This window comes from Trachurus japonicus, chromosome 9 (genome assembly GCF_045865225.1).
Source record: "Trachurus japonicus isolate A0001 chromosome 9, Traja_1.0".
Taxonomy (NCBI): domain Eukaryota; kingdom Metazoa; phylum Chordata; class Actinopteri; order Carangiformes; family Carangidae; genus Trachurus; species Trachurus japonicus.
In genome coordinates, this window is record NC_140915.1 from 25,423,008 (window position 1) to 25,443,159 (window position 20,152).

Consider the following 20,152-nt stretch of genomic DNA (forward strand, 5'->3'; position numbering starts at 1 on the left):
TAGAAATATGTGTGCTGTAAACTCTGAGCAGGTGTACGGCATGACAAGTTAGCTTTGCTGTGAGACACACAACATGAAATGCCAGGAGAGAGAGAGGAGCGGCCTATAGGGGAATATAAGAGAAAGGGGGGGACCACCAACACACCCCAAACCTTTCTTTGTCCTCCATCCCAGCAGACCCCTCCTCTCTCTGGGCAGCAGGTCGTCAGTGAGGGGGTCCAGCTGCTGAAGACTGGAGATACCAAACAACCTGTCAGAGATAAGAGGAGGCGGACGGGGTATACACAGCACCCCAGCACCCACACCGACCACTCTGGAGGGGTTTCGCTGCTAAATGGAAGAGCTGGAGACGGTGAGGACCCTTATACTTGATAAGACAGCACGGTGCACTCTGTTATAGGACTTTAAAGGATACTTTTCATTGTAGAATGAGATGGCTGGACACTTTAGGAACATATATTTGGGGAAAGGTGCAGGCTAGTGTCGTTATCAGGTCCTTCATATTTAGTCCAGTCATTTTATGAGAAAAGGTTAAACAAATTGCAACAGAAGCAAACTCAACTGATTTTGTATCCTCAACATGTCCTGAGTGAGGGAAAAAAAGCCCCGAAGGATCCCATTAGGGGAAAGTTTCGAAAAACGCCCAAACACATCCCATTTATACGCATATAAATTTTTTTTTTCACGTGTATAGGGTAAAATTTTTAACCTTTAGATATCTCCATGAAAATTACTGAGTTGATTACTGACATTAAGACAAACAAAAAATGTATTACAAGTTTTTTGAAATTCTTTGTTAACATGAGCAAATTTGCATAAATGTGTATACATTTGCATAAATTCCACCGTTTTGACGGCACATGTATATATGAAGTTGCTGTGGTGGTACCGGCATGAAAATTGGAATGAGTTGACTCCATCGGTCAACCGACAAGTTGACCACTTTAAATTTCAAGATGACTGCAATTTCTCAAGACAGCCACTGCAAATTAGCCATACGTAATTGGATTATGCACTGTTGGCTCATGTCATACCTGCTCTACTAAGGATGTGGCTGTCTTGAAAAATTGCAGTCATCTTGAAATTTAAAGTGGTCAACTTGTCGGTTGACCGATGGAGTCAACTCATTCCAATTTTCATGCCGGTACCACCACAGCAACTTCATATATACATGTGCCGTCAAAACGGTGGAATTTATGCAAATTTATACACATTTATGCAAATTTTCTCATGTTAACAAAGAATTTCAAAAAACTTGTAATACATTTTTTGTTTGTCTTAATGTCAGTAATCAACTCAGTAATGTTCATGGAGATATCTAAAGGTTAAAAATTTTACCCTATACACGTAAAAACAATTTTTTATATGCGTATAAATGGGATATGTTTGGGTGCTTTTCGAAACTTTCCCCTAATGGGATTCTTCGGGGCTTTTTTTCCCTCACTCAGGACATGTTGAGGATACAAAATCAGTTGAGTTTGCTTCTGTTGCAATTTGTTTAACGTTGACCCCTTTTTTGGCCTAAAATTACTGGACTAATTCACACATGCATTGAAAATGATAAGCGGCACTGCACTTAAAAGAGTTTCCACTCCCAAGGTGCTGAACGTACTTTAAATAACCCACTGGGAATGTTAATAGTTTGTCTCTGCTGTGTTTGTCGTCTAAACACAAAGAAGAGCACTACAACCAATTGACTTACGCAAAATTCTCTAAAATTTATTCAAGTTCTGTATATAAATCTGTCTTTATTTCCATAGAACAGAAAATTTTTGCTTATCACGACTACTTATCACCATTTGGAGATGGAGGGTGAAACCAAAAACAAACCTTCAAAGAGAAACAAATATCTCTATTACCGTCTTGTTTCACAAGTTAACAACAAGGTCATCTTTACAAATCTAGAGTAATAAATACTATTGGCAGGAGAAAAAAAGTCTATAAAACACAAACATTTTCATCTTTACAGCTCACTGTCACACACACACACACACACACATACTCACACACACGCACATCAAATACATAAGAAGGAATGATGAGGATTTGCTCTCTACACAGTGATAGAGCACCTTCTCACATGTTACTGCATGTATAACACCTGGGCAGAAATATCAAAACTGCTTCATGACACAAAAATAAAAAATAAAATCTCAGCTCGGGTGCATGAGAGGAGCTTTACAGTTCGCTACAAGGATGAAAGTAAAACCCAAATGTGCAGAGGAAATGTACTCAACCCAGTCTGGTCAAAGCAATGAATAGAGTAATGGTGTGTGGATATGACAGAGACCAATTATGATTTAAATTAGGAGACGAATAAAGAGCACATTTACTGCACTGTATTTCTTCACATTTGCTGAGACATCCTTGCATGTCAAAGATCAACACTGGACTCATGAATAATTCAGAGACAAACAAAAAATGGGCCATCATGCACGCACACACACAGCACGCCACACTCCGGCTCTGACTGGTCAGCTAAGGATAAAAGAGTGGTGCATGCTCATTGGTTGGCTGTCATTGAGCGGAGAAAGCTGATTGGTCAAGCTGGGGGTGACTGAGAGGACAGTGGTGACAGCTGCGTGACGCTGAGTTGTGCATTTACCCAGAATGCAGTGGAAACAGTGTTTACAGGTCCTTCAGCCTGTAGCATGGTCTAAACAAACTGTTTATCTCCACGGTGCAGCGCCTGCAGCTACTACTGCCTGTCTCATCGGAAATTAACTCATAGCATCCTTGAGCTGAGCTGACATAGGCTTTACATACAAACAAACACACACACACGCACGCACACAGACACACACATGTACGCACGCACGCACGGACAACTCATGCCTTTTCTCCTTCACTGAGACTGAGCGTGGAGCTGTATTTTGCTCCACTAAAGAGAAAAATGTCTCCCCCGGGCTCTGCTGTGAGAGCTGAGATTATTTTGGTCAGTAAATGTTACTGCCTGTCTGACATTGGGTCACAATTTACATCCTTGACAATGCAAAGAGTGGGAGTCATTGAGAGGATAACAACCTAATGTTGTTCACAGTCAGGCCTTAACGGGGCTCACAGTGCAAACATTTGGATGACACCAGTCTTTGAGTTATGAAAAAGATGACAAACTACAACTTTTTGTATTTGTGCTGCCCTTTTTTTTTTTTTTTTCAAACTTCCGAAGCAATATGGCTGTCCAAGTCCAGTCTTTATAACAATCCACTGCTCCATCCAGCACAGGGGAGAAACATGGCTAATAGATGAGACCTCTTCACATGGCACAAAATCACACTTTTCACAATTATGTTACAAAGGTAATATCATATTCAGTCTGTGTTCGCTGCAGCATCTTCCAGAGGAGCAGAAAGAAGGCCCACTGAGTTTGAGACTCTCTGTCCACTGATCAGTCTCTCGGCCATGTCCTCCGGGTCAGTTAAGAGGCTGCGCTCCACTCTGGTACCCCACACCTGATGTGTGTGTGTGTCTCTAGTGTGTGGTATAGAGGAGGAGACAGGTTGGGCGTGTAGCGAGGATACTCTCTGAGAGGAGGGCTGAGCTGCCTGCTGTGGATGTGTTGGGAGCTCTGAGATGGAGGTCCAGAGCTCTGGCTCTGATAGGGGTCGTGGGCGATGTGTTCTCCCAACGGCGGAGAGCTCTGGTGGGCTATGGCGCTGAGTCGAGAGCCCTGTGGGCTGGAGCTGTAGGGAGGGTGAGGGGTGTACGGTGGGTAGGGCTCCATCGGGGTCATGGAAGGAGGGAGCGGACAGGTGTAGGACCAGGATGTACAGTTGAGCTCATCCAGTCTGGGCTCTGAGCTGGCAAACATGCACGCCTGACGCTGTCCCATGTCTGAGCTGTAGGGGGAGTCGGTGAGACCCAGGGCAGTGTTGTTGGACAGACCAGGTGGAGGAGGAGGGTAGGAGGAGGGGTGGTAGTAAGACTCGCCCTCACTTGGCGAGCTACCAGTGAAGGGTTTCTTGTAGGAGTGGTGGCGGTTTCCTGAGGGGCAGTGCTCCTCCACTACAGACAGACAGAGAGAAAATACTGTGTTGGTTTCACATGTGACGTTCAGGGAGACGTGGAAAACTTCCCGCTCTGATGTTCTGACATTTAAAGTAGCTGAGACAAGAACAAAATGTGCACACGAAGAAAGCTGAATGAGCTTGGCTAAATTGAGACTATTTATGTAATTGATTTAGAAAAGTAGAAAAGTCTCTTGTTGCTTGTCAATAACCTTCAACTTGATGACTTACTGATTCCATGGTCATAGTTTCATCTGTAAATCATTATTTTACTGTATTTTATGAGGGCTCTGTCTGTACAGCTCATTGTTATCAAAAATATTTAGATATTTAATATCTAAAATATTTGCTTTGTTTTCTTAAATGGAAAAAGGGTGTGTGTGTGTGTGTGTGTCTTATGTAATTTGTGTAAAATTTTCCATCTGAAAATGAGGTAATAAAAATAGATTTCTTTGATCTTGATCATAAAATGTAGCTATTCCCAACTGAATAAATTGTTTTGCAATAATACATTTCCAACAACACCCAGCTCTATTAAATACAAAGTTGTGTGGGCTGTACTTATGCTGAGTGTAGCCAAGTCTGGCGAGGAGCAGAGCTCATGTTCTTTTAATTAAACGATCTCACAGGCCTGAGATCAGTGGTTACCGGACATCTGGGTGTCAGACCCAAAGTTGACTTTAGTTGCATACTTAGAAAACGTGTTTGTTAGTTTATTGATTAGCTTGAACTTTGACCTTTAATGTCTCTGATGTCAGTCATTATTCTGTATTATTCGTGTGGCGACTCATTGTTGACTGTCTTTTTGTTGTTGAATAATGTAAAACCATGTGAGTGTGTGTGTGTAAATACATGGACAAACACGAAAATGAATTCATTCCATCACCAGCCACAACACTAATCGATATAAATCTGTTTTTTGACTTGATCGCCTGATCTGTGTTTCAATCAAACCACCTTCATAAACGCCAAATGAGGGCTTCCTGTGTATGATTATCATTCATTTTGGAGGCCTATTAAAGAGCATGAACCCCAACCCTAAAAAAAAGTTACTTCTGATATGAAGACCATCATTACTTTTGTGGTTGACTGAGGAAAATCCAAACTTTTAATCCTAACTCATGGAGATGATGCTTTAAAAGCTGACACACAGTAATAGTCAGCAGTCACCGTATGTGTTAGCAAAGGGGCAAAAACAAGTAAAACCACTGTAATGGTCCTTATAGAAACCTGAACACAGTAACTTAATTACCCACAGCAGCTTTTTTTCACTGTATATTTTGGCACTTAACCACAGGTGAGAAATAGCAGTAATGTTGTAATCAGTTTGTAAAGACCAGTAAGTTTTATGGCTCGAACACGGAAACATTAGGGGGTGTAATAACATCCACAAATCATTTCCAAAGTGAGATAACACCGTTTGTTTCCACAAGAACAGAAAAAGTATTAAAAGGTAATATGAAAATAAATGGGCCGTATCTTGTTTTTATATCTTGAGACTTGGGCGGTAAATTCTCTCCCTCCTACCTTTCCTCTTGGCGCAGTGGTAGACCGGCGGCTGCTGGCCGTGCTGCGGGGGAGGCTGAGGCAGGGTGTAGTGCGTGGGGGGAGCGCTCAACAGCTCCTGGGGGCTGCTGCTGCTGTTCATGCCGTTCTCACAGCTGTAGGGGGATCCGACGGCCTCGGGGGAGCCTCTCAGACCCCGCCCCTCCCCGCTGAACGGGCTGCCGGCGGAGCAGGCTCTCTGGCGGACGGTGCTGCGGGGGACCACTGGGTAGTCCTTGCTGAAGCAGAATGGGGAGAGGTGGGTTGAGAATGTGGCGGGAGTAAAACTGTGGAATAGCTTGACAGAGGATCTCAAACGATGCAAAAACATAACACAATTTAAAAATAGATTCAAACATAGTATAGATGTAGATGTAGTAGATAGACAGCTATAAACAGGATTGATAATTGGGTGTTGATTGCAACTGTAATGCTGTTAAATTATTTATTTCTTTTATTTTTTGGCTACACTTGTTAATTATTGGATACTTATTTCCTTCTATGACTCTGAAACCATGAAGAGCTCTAATGGATTAAATGGAATATTGAATTAAAGGGTAGGCATTTATAAGCTATATAACTTCAGCCTACATCTTTTCGATCTATTTATGAACTAGTTGAACAAATGATGGTATTATGGAAGGTTGACTGACTGCGATTGATGCTCAACTGTAAACAATTTTGTGTAAAAGATCGAATAAACTACTACTACTTCAAATAAAAGAATAACAGCGGGAGCAACAATTTGCATCTGTTGTTACAGCCTCAGGTACGCTGCTCAAAACTCTTCCTCAGAACTCTTCCTCGACTCTGTGCAGGTTTTTTTTTTGGGTGGATTCAGTTTTGCAGAATTGTACTGTTTGTTTTTTTCTTTGAAGTCTCCATCCTTTCAGCTCTGATTTCTCTCTATCTCTGTGCACACTGCCCTCTTGGTGAACTCTGTGGTATGTAGGGGACAGCAGGCCACATCTCCCTGACTCTCGCTGAGACAGTGACACACACACACACACACACACACACACACACACACACACGCAGTCAGTGCTGTTTGTGAGATAATTCGCTGCTCTAAAAATAAACATCCATCCGTGTGTCACTTCAGATAGACTTCCTCTCCTCTCCGCCACAGCAGCACAACAACACAAGGCTGCAGCGTTTAATACCAACCCTCTCTCCCTCCGCTCAGTAAAAGCCTCTCCCATTGGCTCGCTAAAAATCTCTAAACTGCCTGCCACAATGGCGCTCGAATGGAGATTAGCTCGGCTCGCGAGCAGACACCATGTAAGGCCATCAGCTGATCAGCAGTGACAGTCTGATAGACCAACAGCAACGTGAGCGTTCAGAGCAGCGCAGGAGTCCACGCTCACGACTTTGGATGAGTTTTGGGGCTGAGATCAACCTTCAGGTGACAGTGGTTCACATCTCTTTGTATCACTTAGCTCTGTTCAAACACACACACACACACACACACACACACACACACACACACACACACACACACATACGCATCTCAGACCATATGTACCCCATCATAACGACCCTCCCCCCGGATGAAGGAGGGAGGGAACAGCCGAACAGATTTTGTTTCCTTTAAATGTTCACACGCACACGGACGCTGCAGACACCAACACACACGCTAACAAAGCTGCACTCACCTCTGCAGCTTGGCCATGCGGTGCAGCTCATTGTCGTCGCTGCCTCTGAAGCCCTTGGCGAAAGGATTATTCTCGATCTTCAGCTGCGTAATCTGAGGACGAAGCACATAAAACCTTTCACTACAACACTGGTATTACACCACAGGACGCTCACAGGCTTAGACAATGCTCCATTTCACACACAAACAAACACATAAGCGCAAAAGCATATTCAGCCTTCCACTGTTCTCTCCATTGACTGAAAGTCAATAGTTTACTATTAGTCCGAGGCCCTGCAGATGTTAAAAGCAGCTCCGCTGAAGCCGTGCTCGGCCAACATTCCTCAGCCGCTGACGTTTCTAACGGAGTGGACAGTGTTCTCGCCAGCTGACACTGAATAAACTGTTTACCCAAACACTCGCCAGGTTTAAGGATTTCAGGCCAAAGCTTTTAGAGGTCCAAAGCTGAGAGCTTTGATGTTAAGTCCTCAAACTTTTCTCATTGATGTCATGGAGGGAGACCTTCGCGTTTTGAAGGATTTCATTTGGCCAAAGACCGCGTCCACCACAGAGCAGGCGAGTGGACTGGAGACCTGACACCAGCTCAGGTCCAAACAAATTCTGAGGTGTCAATAATACTGATGTCACACCACTGGCTCAACGGCTACCATTTCTATACTGTGCAAGATTACAGTATTATTATTAGTGAATAAAAGTGGTATCACATCCATGTGTTTCTGTATGTAAGATACAACCGTAGAGTTTTTTGTTTTTTACACACAATAACTGAATACAATAACTGTTTGAAATTATTAATCATTTTAAAACCTAAAACTAATTCACTTAGTGCCACAGATACTGACGGAAATATAAATATAAAGAAGTAGTAGGATTAAAATACAATATTTAGTAGGTTTAACGTAGCTATAAAAATCATGGAAAAAGTTGTAGAAAAATTGTAGTTGAAATGTACATATGTATATCAAAAGAAACTGGGTCAAGGGAAGCCAAGATCAAGGGAAAGAAACAGGTCATTACAGACCGACACTTAAACCTGCTCTCTCTCTCTCTCTCTCTCTCTCTCTCTCTCTCTCTCTCTCTCTCTCTCTCTCTCTCTCTCTCTCTCTCTCTCTCTCTCTCTCTCTCTCTCTCTCTCTCTCTCACACACACACACACACACACACACATCCTTTATTTTTAGACATATTTACAAATACTGAATAGGACACATAAACAAAGAAGTTGCAAATTGACTTTCTGGACACAAAATACAGACAGTGATACACACAGAGAAAGAGTCTGTGTCTGTGTGTGTCCGTGTGTGTCTGTGTATGTCTGTCTCTGTGTCTGTGTGTCTGAAGTTTGAATGTGTCCAGTGAACGAACCAAAAACGTCATGCTCTCAAAGAAACGGTCACAAATCTGACATCAGAAAAGATCTAATCTGCACACAGGCCTGGAAGATAACTACGCTTCATATTCAAACATAGACTGATGTACAAACATCAATTATTATGGGGCCTGTAGTGTGTGTGTGTTATTTAAAACTCAAAGCGATCTTTTTAGTATTTATGCGTTATGAAACCTCCAATATTTTCCCGTGGTTTCCTCCATAAAGGAGTTTTAAGTGGCTCCTCTCAAAGATATGACCTTTGACACCGTCTCAGCAGTGAGCAGCGCCTGTACCTTGTGGTTCTGGTAGGACGTGACAGCGATGAAGGCGGTCTCGGAGAAGACGTGGGTGCAGAAAGCCGTGTTTTTGGAGCCGAAGCCGTTGTTCTCGTCGGCCTTGACGATGTGGAGACGAGGCTGGTATTTGTGCATGGAGTTGAGTATTATCTACGGAGAGGGAGAGAAGGAGATTGAGAGGGTGAGGCTGACAGAGCTGTCTCTGAGTCTCATTAAACAGCAGAAGCAGATGCTGGGACCTGGACTGGGCTGAACTGGAGACCGTGTGGAGGGTATACGGGCCCACCTAGGTCAAGATACCCAGACTCATGCTTCACAAGTGAGCAGGATAGAAACTGATGGAAGTCGACATGAAAAACAAACAAGTGATCTCTGTTTACATGGCCTCCCTCCAGGACTGGAGCTGCCGTGATCAAATCCTCTGCTGCATGAATAATGGATCACACAGATTTCTTTTTTACCTGCTCTAGTTAGAGGAATGACCCAAAAAAAAAGACTTAATCTTATGAAACTGATTAGTGAATCATATCACAAGTTGTTTGTTGTGACTCTACTGATCAAATATGACATCTGTGACCATTTTGAGACACGTAACCAAACAACAAGTGGTTATGTAAGACCAGAATCCACAGGAGGGTTTTTTCTCAGGCCTTTACACTACACTACATCACATTACCTATATTACACTTTGTTTACTTGGCAGTCACGTTGTGAGTAACTTCTTGAAGGGTCGGTGTAAGTGGTGACCTCTTCTTACTTTAACCCAACAGGCCATAACATTGTTAAACTCAGTCTGGATGTACCAGTGATGTAAAACTACAACAACTCACGGTCTGAACTATTTCCCACGACACCGACAACTCCACAAGTGCTTTTTAATTGGAGCGCGTTTGTTTATCCAGTGTGCCGGAGGAGGAGGTAGGCTATAGGGCTGGGCTGGGGGGTGGGGGCTCAGTTTAATCTCAGTGACGCTGTACGCCTGTGACACGCATTAGCTAATGGACTTTAAAGCCACTGAAATCATTACCTCTAATTTCCTCCACTCTTTGAGGATGCTGTTTCTGTTGCTTTCTGCGCATACATACGCACGGTTGCGTAAAAAAGCGCCGGCGCGTCGTGCTGATCTTTGCAGCTCGGTGCACAGCAGCAGCAGCAGCAGCAGCAGCAGGCCTGTCACTGTAGCTGCCTGCTGCTGGAGTGTAGCTACACGCTGGACATTGGAGGGAAGGACTCAGTCTGAAGTGTGTCCGCTCTGCCCTGCTGGTGATTTATATTGTGTTGTGATGTCTGTTGAGTTACACGCTCTGTGCTGCCAGCTGAGGAGTGACTGGATCCCACGGGTTATAGCTACATGTCTGGACCTGTGACGTGATCTTTCTTCTTAAATTAAAACAAAAGCTTTCTCAGGTATTAGCCTAGCGATTAATACAAAAAAAATGCACAAGTTGAATCTTGTGGATATTTGAGCTTGATGCAGATTTTAAATGTTTTTTATTTGAGAGGATGTTACATTTTCAACCCACACACATTTTTTCTTGTTTTGTCTGCGCAAAGTTAGAAACTGAGCACAGTTCAGAAAGTGTAATAAAGAGGACTCACGTGTCCAAATGGGTCCAGGTGGTTATTTGTGAGCTTGAGCTTCTGGAAAGACACGAGCTGGCGGCTCCAGTGCGCCCCGGTGGCCGGAGAGTCCGGGTGGACGTAGAGCCTCCCCGGCATCGCGGGCTCTGCCTTCCCTGTTATCGACCTAAACAGCCCAAAATAAATAAAAACAACGGGAGCGGATCAGGAAACGACCAGACAATGACGCTCAGTGGGTCGCAGTGGTTTGTCTGCAGCGGCCGCCGCGCAGGAGGAGGCCTGCATGCGTGCGCTGCCGCCGGCTGCAGAAGGTCTGGGTTGTGTGCTGCTTTAATTAGACAGACTCAAAATGCACCATGTTTTTGTCGAAGTTTACACAGATAGCCACATCTGGACGTTAGGGCTCGCTGTCCTCCAGACCTGCTGTTACAGCTTCTTGTTATATTCTCTGCAGGAGCGACGTTGTTTGCAGAGAAACATCCGCGCAGAACTAAAACAAGGAGCACAAACATCTGATCCGGGGTCAGTTTTCTCACTGATCACAGTAGCTGAGCGACAGACGGTGAAGTCAGTGCCAAGTTGAAGAAATACCGACCGTGAGTGTCTTTTATAAGGCCTGCAGCGCTTTGACTGCACTGATGAGGCCTTAAGGTCAAACAAAAAAATGACATGATATTTTGTAAACAGTAATTTACAGTCTGATATATTTGAGTGGAATAATCTCCCACACTCACACAAACACAACTTTATCCCTCTTGTAAAAAATTAAAAAAAAAAGAAAAAAAAAAAAGAAGAAGAAGAAGAAAAGAAAAAGACGCCTCCAGGCTCCTGCACCAACGTCTCCTCTATAAACAGTCCGTGTCTCCATTAGTCCGAGCCGAGGCTCTGGACCGGGACTTTATGTCACACTCAGTTCATCCAGCAAACCGGTGTCCGGCCGCTGCAGCGCAGCGAGGAGGCAGAGCAGCGACGGCTCTCACTGTGACTGACTCAGTCGGCGCTGCTCTGCACGGATTTCCCCCTCAGCACCAACACACAGCCGACCGGGAGACTCTAATCCGGTCTGTGTCGTCTGTCCGCCCGGTGAACCTTCACACTCTGATTCAACCGGCGGCCAAACACCGAGGGGGAAACACGGGCAACTAGGCCACCCCCGGTCTGCACGAGGGAGCCGACCTTTAGGGCGCGTGCAGGGGAAGGGTAGCTATAGACCCACAATAACATCATCATCAACAACAACAAGCTATATAGATTTCCTTTGACTTGTTTAACGCAGCTATAATTCTGACATAACCTACATCCACGGCCACATGTCACAGTAAAGTAGTAGAGGCTCAATGCGGCGGATTCACACGTGGAAATGTGGAGAAAATAAATAACTGATCAATACCAATAACTATTAGGCTATTGATTTTTTTCGTTTTCTGTGCGCCCACCAACAAGGTTAAATATTATAATAAACATAATGATGACTGAGTGATGGAGAACTGACCTGTGCAACACACAGGCTGCATCTCCAAGGCGTCTCAAGCACTGGACGCAGCAGGCCAATACAAGCCGTAGCATATGATCAGGTTATAACCTTTGTCTTTTGTAGTAAGTGTTGTATGACACGGTGTAAAAAGTGTTGTAAGACACGCACCATTTGTTGTCTGCAAATTTGTAGCGGTGGTCATCCGCGGGAACTATATCCATGAGGAGGATGTACTTGGTTTTCGGGTTAAGGCCTGTGACCTTCACCTTGTAGCTGGGAAACATCCTCCTGGGGCACACGGGAGAAAGAGTTAAAAAGATTTGTATTTAAAAAAAAAATTACAAAAAAATATCACCTAATATTAAAAAAATATATAGCCTACAAAAATACAAAGAAGCCTCGCGCTTGTCTGAGAAAAAAGGTCCCTCGAGGACTTGATTGTGACGTGCATGTATCACACTTTGTCCCAGAAGAACTGCTGGGCCAGATTTGCGATTCATAAAAAAAAAAAATTGTCCATTAAACCCTACCACGGAGTTTTAGTGAAGTACAAGGCTTCGTTTAAAGACAATAATAATATAGGCCCAGTGGAAATCAAATACAGTACAAATATACCCAAAGTCCAAATCTATTTTAGTCAACAGTTTTCCTCTTCCTACCTTCCAGCCTTAGTGATGATCATTTCAGTTCCCACTTCATCAAACTTGGTCCAGAGTTCCCTGTCATGAAGGAAAACTTTGATTCCCTCCATCCCCTGCAGGGAAACATAAACAAGTCCTCTTAAAATAAAACTAAAGCAGGACGCATATGAAATAAACACTCTATTTTTTCCCAAATTAAATGTTGTTTATAGAAATTATATTGGTATATTTGAAATGATGATTTAGTGGTTTGGGGGAATTTTAACAAAAAATAATGCATGTAAATAAAGCATCCATAAACTCGTGCTTCAATAAGTTTGGACAAAGAGCGCAGACACGAGGCTGTCGGAACTCAATAATCAATAAATCAATATTAACATTAGGACATTACCTGCTGGCTGGACGCTGTCTGCGGTGAGGCCGGTGAGTTTAAGGTGAAGCTGGGATTTTCCTGTTTGGATTCTTCTGGGGAATCCATGCAGTCCGAGTCTGGACGCTCTGCAAGGCCGAACTGGTCCCCTCCGTTTGCCATGTCCCACTGACACACACACACACACACACACACACACACACACACACACACACACACACACACACACACACACACACATTTAGTTCAGTCTGAAGCTACATTTTTGCAATGCATGGGACAAAACAGTGATTTTCAAGATATAGCCTAATCTATGAAATACAATAATAATCAGGCCAAACTGCCAGACAGTTTACATCTGGTGGAGACACTGTCTTTGTTAGGTTTTGATGTTTGCTTTTTATTACTATGGCTGCCGGTGCTCATTGATATTGGTGAAAACTACTAATAACATAGGGTCTTCTCTTTAACATAAGGATAATGGCTCACATTAGCCCACATTACAATGGATTACACAGACTGATCCAATAACCTAATTACAGGCTTCCACTTAAAAGAAGATTAAACATGCATGGACTTGAACTTTAAGACTGTTTTCGAAGAGATAGAAAATAGAGTTTGATATTATCAATCCCAGACAACAGGCTGGATTACCTTTTTTATTTATTTTATTTTATCTTGAGTGGGTTTATATTAAATACAATATTATAATTATGGACCATCTCTAACGCCAGATTTGTTTACCTGTAGCTTTAAATTGCAGTGTGTTTACAGTTAATTTAATGTCGTCAGTCTGCACGGTGCATCTCATAAAATGCATTTCATTATCAAATGAGCAAACTACAGCCTCTACAGTCCATCCTGGATCTGTGTGTGTGTGTGTGTGTGTATTTTGGATGGTCGCTCTGAGGCCCTTTACCTCAAACGCACTGCTCTGCTGTCCCTGCAGAAACCACGCTCATCCTGCTCCTGCGCGCTCTGCAGGCTGGGTTTGATTTCCTGATGTATAATATTAGGTTTAAATCCAGCTGTCCAAATGTTGCCGTGCGCTTGGACTCTCAAAGAAAATCCACCCGGTTCCCCCGTGCAGCTCTGAAATATCACCGGGTTGTTGTTCGTGTCTCGCTGCGGTGTCCTGAGCGCAGACGGCGGCTCGTCCGCTCCGCTGCCACCGGCACCGCCGGCCACAGGCTGAGAGCCGGTCAAAGCGGCCGCAGCTTCTTCCTCATTGATCTCGCACCTCTCCTTGTTGCCCTCGCGGACGCAGGCAGCCCTGATCTGAACCCCCCCTCAGATCAGACCCTTCCTTACAAATGGAGTCAAGTCCGCCTCAGATATTCTGCCCTCCCCCTTCTGCCTCCTCTGCTCTCCAATAGGTCTGCACAGTGCATCGGTATCTGCAGGCCACATCGTGGCTCTTACACTGGCGCGCGCACGCGCACACACAAACAAACACACACGCAGACTATGCAAGCACGCGCACTCGGACGATCATTGTTAATTTCTCAAAAATATTAGGTTCAATTCTCACATTGTGTCTTTTCATATCTCTGTGTCTCGCACACCCCAAAGTGACCGTCGACCCCCTTAAAAAATCCACTCTCACTGGTTGGTCAGAGTCTGGAAGTGGGAATATATTTCTCATGCATTAATTCAACCTTTTGACCACTGATGTGAGAGGAAGACAACCACAAGACAAATCACAATTTAGAAAAAACAACACAAAAATCTTATGATAATAAATCACTAGACCTAAAGAAAATGGCAATAAACGACAAAAGCAAAAAAGAGGAGTGGACGCTAATCGTCATCATTAGGTTATATACTATGGCTTCATATAAACAAATGTTTGGCTACCTGTTATCAATACCCCCAGATGTAGGGTGGACTTTGTTGGTGCATCTAAAATAGTGAAAACCCACAGGCCTAATCTCATGAGGGAAACACACAAACACACACATTATCTCATAGTAGATTACAGCCTCGCCGCAGCTCAGAGGCCTATACAGCAGCCGCGGACTGACTCGAGTGCGCATCACTTTGACTGGATTATTACTGTAGATCCCGGAGGCAAACAGAGTTCAGGGTTGAAGGGGTCACCGCCGGGTCAACATGCCGGATCCCTCCGTTACTTCTCCAGCCTCGTGTCCTCTCTTGTCCGCCTTACTCCACTCCCCCCCATCTCACCCATGATGAGGGCGAGATGCCCATTCAGTGCTCGCAGATTAATTATTAGACTCGCGATGTGGGTGACGTTCACTACGCCTCTGTAATGTCGAGATACACAGCAGGTGCACATGGTGTGAGATAGCCCGCTGTGAAAACTGCTGCTATTTTGTGTCCTTGTTTAATTCAAACACAGACATAACGAAATAGAGTGGTAGATATTTTAATTAAGGCTTAATCAATCTGAAATCAAATACAGCCTGTGGGACATTTTGTGCGTAAAATGTGCCGTTTTGCGCGTGAGAATTTCCCGGTTTTGGCGCACCTGCATGTACGTGTCTATCTCTTGCTTGAGAAGCCGTTGGTACCTGCAGCTCTTTCTTACCGTGTTGAGACCTCAGAGTCCCCGGTGAGAGACCTCCGGTTCACAGCCGCGCGGCGCACAACCTCTCCTGCAAAGCGCGGCACGCGGGTGCTGCAGTGAGAGCGCGCGGCCACTGGCACAGATTGGACCTGTGTGCGTGCTCGTGTGTCCGTGCATGTTTTTTTTTTTTGCTCGCGCGCAAGCTTATCGTTTTCTTCGTCAATTTCTGTTTTTGCTGTTTTTAAGATTATGATTTTGAGAGTTGGCACGCCGCGCGGGATCATTTAAGTTAAATGCAACTCAGTAAATTGTTTATTGTTCTTCTGCTTATTATCATCAGGTCAATGTAAAGTTCAAAGTTTAAGATAATTAAGTGCCTACAGGTTACAGAAATGCTGACTTGATAAAAAACAACAAAAAACAACTTCATTTTATAAAAAACACATATGAGGTATCCAATTTAGAAAAAAAAGAGTGACGCCTGTCTTAATTACACTAGTTTTTAAATGTTTTTGTAAACATACAGTAGCTCGTTTTAACAATGTCAACCAACCATAGCCTGGATATATTATGGCGTTTAGCTGCCAGTTTATAAGAAAATCCTAAAAATATCGTGTGTTTAGCCCATCACATTCATTACATGTGTTTACAGTGGACTTTTGTTAGAGGTCTACTTGAGAATAGGCGATTTGAATTATTTCCAACTGAGCAGAAATAAACAGACAACAGGGAAAACAAAACACAGACCTAAATATTTGGTGTATGTTATGTGACTGCATCAAAAATAAAATAATTCAAAAAAGATTATTTGCCTATCTGAAAAAGCTGTAAAGAAAACTTTCGAAGTTCAGAGTAAACTTTTCTCTGGACTCTGGAGTCACATCCAAAATGTTGAATATATATGAATTAGTAGGCTAACCTGTACATTTGTAAATAGGTGTTTTTCTTCTTTACAGAAATAAATACAATATGGATGAATTATTCTGAGCATTTCTTTTGCAAAAACAAAATAATCAGTAAAGGTTAATGTGGACACACTGCTCTTGAACAAATAATTCAAAATTAATAGTGTGGCAAAACTCACGTCACTGTTTATGAGCTCATCACGAAAGATCGATACCATCCATTATTTCATTTAAAATGTGTATGTTTTTAATATTCCAGGCCATTTAATATTTGTGTAAAACCCGCTCTGCTGCTCGTTACAATTAAACAACCGAACCGACAAAACAGACTACAGCCTATAACTCGTCTAATTACGTCATGAGTTGACGCTGCACGTTTTAACTTCTGTGGTTGTTTTTTAATTTTTTAATCCGCGAGTCAAAAACACAGGTTTTTGTGGCCACACTAAAACTTTTCGATTTTACTTTTTTCTTTGAACAAATGTAAAATTGACAATCGTCTCCTGCTCAATAATAACATAGCTGAACATTAATCATTCTTCTTTTTATTTTTTGGGAGGGGGGGTGGTGTTAATATTTAAAACAAGCCAATGGAAAATATTCAATATTCAACTTTTGTATGATTTATCATACCAACATAACAGAAAATCATGTTTAAAAAATTCTCCATAAAACCGACAAACAAAAAAATCTAAAGTATAAAACCCTGATCTGGATAATTAATTGTTTATGGGCCATTGATTTCACCTTGTCCATTAATTATGTAAAAATCACTTTTCCAAAATGAAATATTTACTCTGACAGATCAGAGGCTGACACTCAATATTAAGATTTTCACATCAGAGTTGGTATTCATAAAGGTTAAAGTTCATCTGACTTCATTTACTTGCAAAGTTGCTAAAATCGTATCAGTTTGATTGAATAAAAATTCTTAAACTGAGTTTTGTTTTTTGGAATCAAACTCTTCAGTCTCTTATCCGCGAGTTGTTTGGTGTATGCAGGAGCAAGAGAGCGAGAGAAGGCAAAGGTTTCAATAATACCTGAAATGAGGTGGTGGTGGCGGCTGGGCGGCTCATTATTGTCCCATCCTGGCTTCAGCTGACTGGACCCTCTGTTCTCTGTCTGGAGGAAGTGGCGAAGCGGTCCCAGACCTCCTGCACTCAGCAGGTCTGTCACACACACCTCCAGCTCGACCAGAGCGAGTGTGTGTGGCATCAGGGGGCAAGGTCAACCCATTTCTCTGCAAACAATCACATCACACAGGGCAAAATACATTCCAACCCCCCCACAGCCCCCCACCTACCTCCAGGTTGTAAGGCGGTCTGATGTGGGAACAGAGGAGGGTGGGGGGTTGGCAGCGGTCCAGACGGGGCCTCCGAGTCCAGATGAAGGAAAACCTGCTCCACGTTAATATGACTTCATATTACACATGTTAGTGAGAGTCTGCTTTCTGCACAGGCTTAGTTAAATGTTGGGCTGCTCTTTAACGTCAGTGTGTGTGTGTGTGTGTGTGTGTGTGTGTGTGTGTGTGTATAATCTGACCTGAGCTGTTGTAAATTTGACTCCAGATCAGATCACTTGGTTTAGTGGCAAATAATATCACACATCAATCTTTGTGTCACTTTGAACCTAAAATCAGAGGATACTTTTCTATCTCAACAATACAAGTTATGAACTTTACATTAATATGCCCCCAAAAACACTGATCAATCATGTAATAGTATCAGTTTATTGGCAGGTGTGTCTAATGCAACCCCTTATATGTCAGTGAGAATTTATCCGTTTAATCACTGTGGCCTGTGTAACTTCCACTAGGGGTCTCTTAATTAAAACAATAACAAAAGTCATGCATGAGGGTGAGTGGGATCATGGGAGTTGTTGTCTTCACCAGCCAGTTTGGATTTCTTCAGTGTCAGTGGTTCAAAGTGATTTTAACCATTAAACACATAGAATAAAGCAGGTTTGGATGCCAACCGCCGTGAAACGAGAAGAAGAAGATAAAGCAGGTTTACAATCAGTGAACCACCGACTCTGTAGGCCACAGAAGTGAGGGAGGGGCTGGGCTGGGGGCTGATAGCTTGGGTAGCTACACACCCATTCGCTCTGCAAGTCAAATCTCAGTCGAAAGTCGAGTCTCAATCTAAATTGAGATGAGGTGGTGTTAGCCAGGCTAGGGAGCTGAGGTTGTAGCCAAACTTCATCAAGATTATTTCTTTAATAAATTATCAACCAGATTCAGCAGATTTTCAGCGACAGCTAAATTATCTGCAGGGATGTCCTCCTCTAATCAGATTGTGGGGAATTGGCCTACTACCGACAGAAACATCCATAAAACAGTGTGGCAAAGAAAAAAAAATCAACATTTCAGCCACTTACCTTAGTTTCCTTAATAACTTGTAAACCAGACATTCGGCAGGTTTTTTCCGGGTAGCTATAGGTGTCCTCCATAGACTGTAGGTGTCCTCCTCTCCATTACAAATAAGCTAACGCGGCTAACACAGGTAACAGTTTCAGCAGTTAGAGTATCTCTGACAGCAGTCAGCTCTTGAACAGAGAAACATTCACCTGCCTGGGCTGTTTTCTCTGATAACATAAAGTCCAGACGTCCGACTTAAAAAACTAATTCTAGGCTAGTCGAGACCGACACAGGTACAAACCATAGACTATAAAGAAACTTGTAAACATCAACAACCCCAGCGCGTATGAGCCGTGACGTCATGAATTGGCGCCAAAATGAAGCGGGGCAGCTATGTAACAAATGGGGAAAAAAAACAAACAAACAAGTAAAAGTAAATAATAATTACACAACGTAATTACATAAAGTTCAGTCATTTAAGACATTTTATCGTTGACATTTTATCGTGGTTAGCATTAGGCTACATATACAAGACTTAAAGTAAGTAGGTAGCCTAATGTTTTGGCTTTTGATCGATTTTTTAAAAATTAATCTAATAGAGGAAAAACTGTTTATTCTTATGTATTGTTTGTCACGTCTGTGCTGATTTTACTTTTATTTTGAAGGTGACAAAGCGGATTGAAAGGCAACATTTAGTGTTGCCACAACAATCCATGGAAATATGGTGTGTGTTTTTTTTCATTGTTGAGCATCTGGCACATCATCCTCAAGCTTTCACTGTAGCCTTGTTGGGATTGACTTTGAGTGGCTAGGCTTTGATGGTTTAGTTTAGAAGTGAGTCTTTGTGATGGAGGAAGACTGCTTTATGAATTCTTTTTTTTCAATGGGAATCTTTATTTAACATTTGGAAAATACAGACATTAGGCCTATGTAGGCTACACTGCTCCAGCTCATTGCACCTGGATCAGCCTGCATGTAGTGGACTCAGTAGACAGTGTGGTGTCATGCAGCTCCCTCTAGTGGTTTTCATCTGCCAACAGGGAAATTACAGTCGGAAACAAAAGATGTTGGTGTGATAAGGCCCAAAAGAAACAAATCCTACACAGCATTGCTGCTGTAATTCCCAATGTCAGTCTACCAGCAATGAAACACACAGCTCCTTAGTGGTCGGAGCATGGTTGTTTAAAATAACCAGAGAGAGGTGACATCAGAAACAGGCAGAGAGGGAGCAGTCTGATGCAGAGTCATCCATGTGGGAACATTAACATTTCAGGGAGCAGTGTGTTTGTCTGCCCTCAGAGCGGCTGTCACTCACAGGCGTCAAACTGAAGTGCTACGTGACCTTTACATTATTAACAGCAAGTTCAACCTTGAGGGCTTCTCAGTGTGTCGCCATATTTCCAGACATTTATCTCTTTGTTT

The 20,152-nt window shown here is 43.0% G+C and overlaps 1 protein-coding gene across 2 annotated transcripts; it reads right to left on the minus strand.

Annotated features, from left to right (window-relative positions):
• Positions 1 to 1,693: 1,693 nt before the first annotated feature.
• tbx5b (T-box transcription factor 5b) lies at positions 1,694 to 17,687 on the minus strand. 2 transcript variants are annotated; one of them, XM_085786934.1, is made up of 9 exons: positions 17,415 to 17,687; positions 12,961 to 13,107; positions 12,588 to 12,682; positions 12,097 to 12,216; positions 10,473 to 10,620; positions 8,871 to 9,023; positions 7,208 to 7,299; positions 5,535 to 5,791; positions 1,694 to 4,005 (listed from the first exon to the last, which is right to left on the minus strand). In XM_085786934.1, the coding sequence occupies exons 1-9, from the start codon at positions 17,448 to 17,450 to the stop codon at positions 3,419 to 3,421; spliced, it is 1,635 nt and encodes a 544-aa protein (XP_085643060.1). In that variant the 5' UTR covers positions 17,451 to 17,687; the 3' UTR covers positions 1,694 to 3,418. The 2 variants fall into 2 exon arrangements, with proteins under 2 accessions (XP_085643060.1, XP_085643061.1); XM_085786935.1 differs by lacking the exon at positions 17,415 to 17,687 and adding an exon at positions 13,859 to 14,219.
• Between the last annotated feature and the right edge of the window lie 2,465 nt (positions 17,688 to 20,152).

Bases quoted from the DNA above. Each gene is read 5' to 3' on its own strand.
- tbx5b (XM_085786934.1), bottom strand. From the start codon at position 17,450: ATGAGCCGCCCAGCCGCCACCACCACCTCATTTCAG. The intron at 7,300-8,870 runs GTACAGGCGCTG...CTTCGTCCTCAG, and splicing joins CGTCCTACCAGAACCACAAG to ATTACGCAGCTGAAGATCGA. The intron at 4,006-5,534 runs GTAGGAGGGAGA...GTCTGTCTGTAG, and splicing joins CCACTGCGCCAAGAGGAAAG to TGGAGGAGCACTGCCCCTCA.